We start from the raw sequence: 7,865 nt of genomic DNA, 5'->3' as shown, positions 1-7,865 counted from the left end.
ATATATATATATATATATCTTCTCTATCTTTCTTTCTCTCTTTTTTTTTTTCTTTTTATCGATCCTCCATACACTTCTCATATTCCTTTCTTAACTCTGCTTCCTCTTCCGGTGAAAAATCACTTTCAACTCCTAAAAAAGCGCGAAGACTTTCAATAGACTTTTCTGATAAATACACTGCTAAACGTGCTGAAGCCAAATTTAAGAGTTCTTCATAGTTTAAAAGTGTTGCAGCTTTTACCATTAATATAGTGGTTACTTCATCCCAATCTTCTATAAAGTGACGATCGTAAGCATCCAAATATTCAGCCAAAGGTAATACCATGGGTCTGGGAATTTCACGCATTATATTTCGTCCACAGTAACTGGAAAAATTACTACCAGACTTGTTATTATCATTATTGCTATTCACTACTCCTGCAGCAGTTGAACCACTACTATTTCGGTTCGGTGGTTGATGATTATATCTATATGTCATATGAGCACATATTCGCTTAAGTAAACTACCAGTGAAATATGGAAAAGGTAACTCAATGGCCGGTATACTATTGTTACTACTACCATTATTACTGTTGTCATTCATCCTTTGACCTTCACTCACTATACTAGTAGTATTAGTATTAGTAGTATTATCATTTACATCATTCGCAAAACCCTCACGAAGTCTTGTTGTCGGCTCTCTTCCATCCAGTAAATCACGTAGTACTAATGAAGCTTGTGTGGCTACAAAACGACTGACAATGGCCCGTTTCCCATCAGATCCTATTAATATAACCAGTTGTTCCGGCATGTCGTTTCTAGTAAATAATGATGTCCAATTTCTTTTTTTTTTTTTTTTTTAATATAATAACCCCAAGACATACTTTCCCCAGACCCCAGAAAAATAAAATAAAAATATATCAAAAGAGAGAGAGAGAGAAAGAGAAAGAAAAAAATAGAAATATATACAATATAATATAATATATATATATATAAACAAAGATAAACATATGATACAAGCAATATATTAAGAGATGCAAAAGCATTTTTGGTAATATTTATGTGTTTTGGGGGGTTTGTTTATACCCCCCGGTGAATGGGCGACAAGTGGAAATCACATACAAAACGGATATATATCATTCTTTAATGATTTGATTCTTATCAGTTCTAATCACGTCAGATTCTCTTTCGTCACTTTCCTCCTCATCTGTATATATATATATATTTCTTTTTTTTTTAAAGACCTTCTTCTCAAGATTCGAAACTGAATCCAAAACTGCTGTTTTTTTCTTTTTTCTTTTTATTGATTTCCTTTTTCCGCTGTGATGACAATTTATCCAAACAAAACACATCATGTATGAACTATATCTTCAACTCCACGTCCATTACAAGACGGTTCATTAATTCCCACACGGTTCCCACGATGAGACCTCCACTCCTGTTTTTGGATCTCGATATACATAGTACATCCTTCCATGTTCTTTAGAATAGATCGCTCTACACGTCGGTGAAGAGGATGTGGTAGTCACATATGAAGAATCCGCCATGGGATTTCCCCTCATCTCATGTAAAGTGTTTGAAGATGTACACTTTCCTGATGGTTGTTGTTGTATTTGCTGTAATTGTTGTTGTTGGGATTGTTGAAGATGATGCGGATGGGGATTGTAATGGAATGATATATTATCAGATGTCAATGATGGTTGTTGTACCCCACCAACTCTAACTGTTAACGGCTGATGATAAGTTTCTATAGAATGATCCTTATTATCATTATAGTCTCGATGATTATGATGATGACGACTGTGACGTTCATGACTACGACGACGTTGTTTGTTTGAACTGATCTTTTCACATGAACGGCGTCTTGAATGTCGATGATGTCTTTCTTCCTTTGAACGTTCACGATGTCTTTTTCTACGATCATGATGTCTGCTTTCATCATAATCATCATTATTATATTTCATCCTATCACTACTATATTGTAATAATTGTTCTTGTGGATTTTGGGTCATATAAGTAAATGCTTGAGATTGCTGTGTATGATGTCTTGCAATAGCATCATCCATAGCCACAGCAGTATGAACATTAGCAATAGTAATATTAGCAATCGTATTAGTAGTATTGAAACTACCATGTGCTTTATGTTCACTACACCAATAACGTTTAAATATAGGACCCATTAATCCAAGATTTTGTGGTGTAACACTAAAGGTGGTAATTGTATTCATTGGTACACTAAGTTCCCTACTTGTACGTGGTCCACTCTCATACCGTACATATAATCGCCAACGATATTCCACCTCTACCTCTTCTTCTTCTTCTTTCTTCCCTATAGTTTGTGGTATAGTTGCTGTTCTTGTTGTTGTTTCCATTTTTCCCTTTCCAATAGGAACTGCTAACTCCAATGTAACACCGTGGAAAGTCTGCACAACCTGTTTAGCTCCATCTTCATCTCCCACTTCCACAAGTGCCCGTACGGTTCGTCGTTTACTATTATTATTATTATTATTATTATTATTATTATTATTATTATTATTATTATTACCATCAGCACTATCTGATGTAGTTGAGATATCACGTCTGAACATCACAACTTTCCTTACAAAACAAGTTGTACGTAGAAGTTGATAGATTAGATGCGGTGTCACCACAAGATTATTTTCCTCTTCACGTGAAGGATCTCTTTCCCTCTCCTCCTTTTTCTTTTCTCCTTCTTCTTCTTCTTCTTCTTCACGATGTTTATGATGTTTCTTATGATGATGTTGATCAAATGTACATACAAATGTCATGCAAAGTACTACAGCCCCTGTACTTGATCCTGTTCGTGTTGTTTGACGGGAATCCACCGGTTGTGTAGAGTCATTCACATCATCATTCTCATCTTCTCCATTATCACTCTCATTATCCTTCATTGTATCATTCTCTTCACTACTCCAATCACTTTCTTCTGCGTCATTCATATACCTTTCTTCATCATAAGGGGTACTACTACTCTTGTTATTATTTGTAGGGTCTACAATATTTCTTTGCGGATATTTACGCATTGGTGATATTCCAGAGGTTAGAGTTGGATGTACATTATCACCACTTCCCCCACCTGCGGCTTTCACCGTACGTGTATGCGTGCTAGTGGAAGGTGTAAGTGTCGATACCACACCAGCACCAGTCTTATTATGACTAAGGTTCATATTATTATTATTATTATTATTATTAATAGTCGAACGTGAGGGTGAAGCACTAGCGGGTGTTGTTGGTGGAATAGCGTCCACTAAATAAATAATACCCTCCACCAATAAACGATCCTGCCCAAAGTAAACATACCCACGCCGTAGTTCCATGCAACTTTCCTTATCTTGCTCCAACAATTCGTGTTGAATAATTCTTGACAACACCACACGCACCGCCGCTCGCTCAGAAAACACCACCGTCACTTCGCCACCCACACAAGGCGAACTCCCACACTTCCCATTGCTGCTGTTTTTATTAAAAACAACACTCTTTATATGCGCCGCCGCAGTAAAGCGGAAGTGAGACGCAAAAAAGTCGCGCAGCATTCTTTCATTGTTATGAAGACGTGTGGGAAGTTCCCACAACTGCAGTGCGCGTCCGTCCAGCAGCGCCTCTTCCGCCATTTAAAGAAAAAAAGAAAAAAAAAATGGCTTTCTTTTATTTTTTCCTTTTTTTTTTTTTATTCCTCTTTGTTGTGGTTGTTTGTTTACAGTCTCTCGTAATACGACTAGAATCTATTTCCACTGTTATGATGATTGTAGTTATTGGATATCCACAGATGTAGATATACGAATGTTTAGAAATAAAGAGTAGGAGGAAAGAGAAAGAGAGAAAATATGTGAAAAAAAAAGAGAATGAGAAAAACATACATACATAGGGTGAGCACAAGTGTTCACAAGCGCACCGAAGGCTCCAATATCATTAGGACAAGAGAAGCAACAATAGAAATGGAAAAAAGAGAGAAAGGACAAAACAGAAAAAAAGAAACGTAAAGAGGAAAAAAAAGAAAAACACATACTAGACACAAGAAACTCTCACGAGCATAATTCGTGTGAGTGGAGCAATACTACGCGTCTACTTTTTTTTTTTTTTTTTACTATGAACAAATGCCCATATATATATATATATATATATATATATAAACTCACATAGGAGTGACATTTGATCACAATAGAAGCATAGATCCAACACAAGATGAGTAAAAAGTAAAGTAAAGAAAAAAAAATATATATATAATTGCGAGATCAAATAATAGTAAAGTAGTAATGAACAAGAAAAAAAAAAGGTATGTCTAATGCCCAAACACCAGCATTAACAACGAACAACAAACAATAATAAAAAAAAAAAAGGACTAAAAAAAGAAGCAAAAGCAGAAAAAACAAACAAACAAAAAACTATTACAAAAGAAATGTGGACACAATGCTGTCTCCCCCATAGTATAGTCCTATAATAAACTTATTCCCAAACGGTTTTAAAAAAACATATATATATATATATATCCTCTCTTTTTTTTTCCTTCTTTTTTTTCCTTTTCTCTTTCTCCTGTCTAAGTAGCACTTTTTTTTCCTTTTTCTTTTTTTCTTCAGTAGAATACAGTGAAATAACTGATAAAATTACCTGGGGAGCCGATACCCCACTTTTTTTTTTCCGAGGAAAAAAAGCAATTCAATATAAGAAAAAAGGGTTTGTGTTTTTTTTTTTTTTTCCGTGCGTCCGAAAAAAAAAAAAATAGAAACAGTTGACCAACAGATTTGCCCTGTTCAAGCACGTGAATAGCAGCACGCACGCACACATAATATTATTAATAATAATAATAATAATAATAATAATAATAATAATAATAAAACAATAAAACGCCACTTATGGTATTTCCTCACACTAACAGTATATATATATATATTTCCTGTTGACTCCGTTACTATACTACAGTCTCGTATTGTGATTACATTGAGTTGTCACTCAGCCACAAAAACACCACAGGGGCACATAGTTTCATTCCTTTAACATCTTCTTTCTCCGCTTTTTATTATGAGTAGTACTAGTATCATAAATATTATTTAGTAGTAGAAAACATCACACAAAATAGGAAGACCGTACAGACCACTGGAAGCGCGTGCTATGTATATAAATTATATATATATATATATATATATATATATAAACTTTTGTGTGTAATAATTTGATTTGTTTTCTTCTTTTTTCTTTTCATTTTATTGTTTGACATGAACAGCAAAAGGAGCAGATATATTGGAAAAATGTTGCCTCTTGACACCTTTTTTCTTTTCTTTTCGTGACAGCTGCTTTCACGAATTCAGAAATAAATCCTTTTTTTTTTTTCTCTCTCTTTGCACCTCAGCTCATATATAAACGATTTCTCGTCCCACATGAATGGATAAATAGATAGATAGATACATGACCGCCCTCAAATATAGCAAGAAAATTACCGAAATAATTAAAAAAAAAAAAAAAAAAAAAAAAAAAAAAAAAAAAAAAAAACAAAAAAAAAAGACACACCTTGAGCTATTTTTTTTTTTTCCTTTCCTTTTTTTTTCTCGTTCTTCCTCTTCTTTTTTTTTTTTCTTTCCATTCCCAAAAGGATTATTTTCTTTAAACATTCCACTTTTGTTTTCTCTTTTTTTTTTTTTTTGGTTCACCATTTTCCTTGCTTTATATATTTTTTTCTCTAGCTTTTTCTTTTTTTTTTGACTTTTTTTTTTTTTCTCTTTTCCTTCACTTACATTTTTTTTTTTTTTTTTTGAGAAAGCATGGGAGATGAGATTATCCACAAAAATTCCCTTTTATTTTCCTTTTCTTTTTCTTTCCTTTTCTTCTTCTTGAGATCACACACAAACATCATTCATCAACACTATTTCCTCTACTCTCCTTTAGGCGCCATGAATGGCTTCACTCTTCCCAGCCGCCGCGCAGGAGACTGTGGGGAGTCCAAACACCCGTTGGAGTTCCGACACGAAACTGCAGTCGTGGACCATACTTTTCCCCGGCGCATCTGAAATCTTCGCCACCGGCTTTCCTTCACATCCCGTCATTTTAATTACAATATTCAGTGGACGCACTCCGGGAATAGAACAGGTGAGTTGGGTGCCAATCCCACAGAGAACTTGAATTTTATTAGCAAAGGTGCGATGTAAAGTGGCGGCCTTTTCAAGATCTAAAGAGTCTGAAAAGACGAGGGTTTTACTTTTCGTATCAATACCAAGATGTTGATAGTGTGTAATGGCTTTACGTCCCCACTCAAATGGATCACCCGAGTCGTGACGGAGTCCATTATAGGCATCGGCGAGATCTTTACTGAAATCCTTCAGGAAAATATCCATTGATATACAGTCTGTGAGGGCAATATGGAGATCCTGCGGATATTCCACAAGCCACTGTGTGAGTGCCACTCGCTGTGAGTCTCGTAATACAGGTGTGAGTTGTTGATGGGCCTGAAACCACTCATGTGCTTGTGTACCCACCGCCTGAAGATGATATTTCATGGCTAGAAGATAATTACTGGTACCGCAGAAATAAGAACCAAACTTAGGATGTGACTGAAGAGTCTTTACAACCGCCTCCTGTACTTCAAAACTGTAACGTCGTCTGGTACCAAAATCAGAGACACGAAAGGTCTCAATCGTCTCTTCAGGTGTATTTGCGAAGAAATTATCAAGTTTATTGTTGAGATGCGATATGGCCTCTGTTACTCCAATATGTGGTGTTCGTAGACGATGCGTCACTTCACTCACAATAGCCAATAATGGAACCTCCCAAAGTATAGTCTCCACCCAGGGACCTTCAATAGAGATGCTGAGATTGGTTTCATTATTATTATTATTATGACTATCACCACTTTTATTCCCATTGGTTGTATTGGTTGCGATGGGAAGAGCTCGGATAGTGACTTGCTGTGGATTAAATCGATACTGACGAAGCCAATTAAGATAGTCTTTACGTAAGTATCGCTTTGAAGACAAGTATTCATATTCTTCATCTGTTAATGAAATATATTGCATAAGTTCCACCTGCTTCTTAACAGCATCTGCAATGTTACCAAGATGATCATCCTTATTACGGCAATAAAACTCAAAGGAGCCTTTCACAGAAGGGTACATGTGAAAAACGGCCTGTTGCATGTGTAATTTATATGCATCTGTATCCAAAATGGATGTAATGATTGGCTTAACTTCAACCGTCATTTTTTTTTTTTTTCCTTTTATGTGTTTAGTCCTTAATAACTCAAAGTACTTTTTTTTTTTTTGTGTTGATGTTATTGTTCTTCTTTTGTTTCCCTTCCCCCTTTGTCTTTCCCTTTTCTTTTTTTTGGGGGGTTTATTCCTCGCTACTGCCTATTAAAGGCTGGCCACAACCTCTCTAAAAAGGACGGCTATAATGAGTACAAAAAGAGAAAGAACAACAATAAGAAGATATAAGAAAAAAAAAAAAACAGCAGAACAAACTTTAGAGTAGAAACCATAATATACAATAGGAAAGAGAAAAAAGATAATAAAAAAAAAAGATAAAAAAAAAGATTTATTTCACATCTCTTCACTTCCATAACACATTCCAAAAAAAAGGAAAAAAAAAAAAAAAAAAAAAAAAAAAAAAAAAAAAAACACATTGTGTGTATAGGAACCTTCATCTATACTTTTTTTTCTAATTTTTTTTGGACAATTTAGAAGTAAAAAAAAAAAACTCACTTTATATTGAAAAAAAAAATGTACATATTTTCTGCAGACAATAAGAAAAAAAAAAAAAAAAAAAAAAAAAAAAAAAAAAAAAAAAATTTTCAATGTATTACAGCATAAGGTACGACAACAGCCTCTCGCACCAATCCATCAAATATATATATATATATATATATATATATGTATATATAT

General features: G+C 34.5%; 3 protein-coding genes across 3 annotated transcripts; all 3 read right to left on the bottom strand.

Moving 5' to 3' along the window:
* Positions 1–55: 55 nt before the first annotated feature.
* TM35_000083520 (S-phase kinase-associated protein 1) lies at positions 56–790 on the bottom strand (the record flags this gene model as incomplete). Its single annotated transcript, XM_029024217.1, has 1 exon — positions 56–790. One exon carries the CDS (start codon positions 788–790, stop codon positions 56–58), a length of 735 nt encoding a protein of 244 aa, XP_028884620.1.
* A 589-nt stretch (positions 791–1,379) lies between these two features.
* On the bottom strand, positions 1,380–3,611 carry TM35_000083510 (uncharacterized protein; the record flags this gene model as incomplete). The annotated part of the gene is made up of 1 exon (XM_029024216.1): positions 1,380–3,611. One exon carries the CDS (start codon positions 3,609–3,611, stop codon positions 1,380–1,382), a length of 2,232 nt encoding a protein of 743 aa, XP_028884619.1.
* Positions 3,612–5,873: 2,262 nt separating this feature from the next.
* Positions 5,874–7,184, bottom strand: TM35_000083500 (putative nicotinate phosphoribosyltransferase; the record flags this gene model as incomplete). The annotated part of the gene is made up of 1 exon (XM_029024215.1): positions 5,874–7,184. One exon carries the CDS (start codon positions 7,182–7,184, stop codon positions 5,874–5,876), a length of 1,311 nt encoding a protein of 436 aa, XP_028884618.1.
* Between the last annotated feature and the right edge of the window lie 681 nt (positions 7,185–7,865).

This window comes from Trypanosoma theileri (assembly GCF_002087225.1).
Source record: "Trypanosoma theileri isolate Edinburgh chromosome Unknown TM35_Tth_8_V1, whole genome shotgun sequence".
In the NCBI taxonomy this organism is placed as follows: Eukaryota; Euglenozoa; class Kinetoplastea; order Trypanosomatida; family Trypanosomatidae; genus Trypanosoma; species Trypanosoma theileri.
Note: the sequence above shows the minus strand (reverse complement) of the source record. Positions and strands in the feature narration are given on the sequence as shown.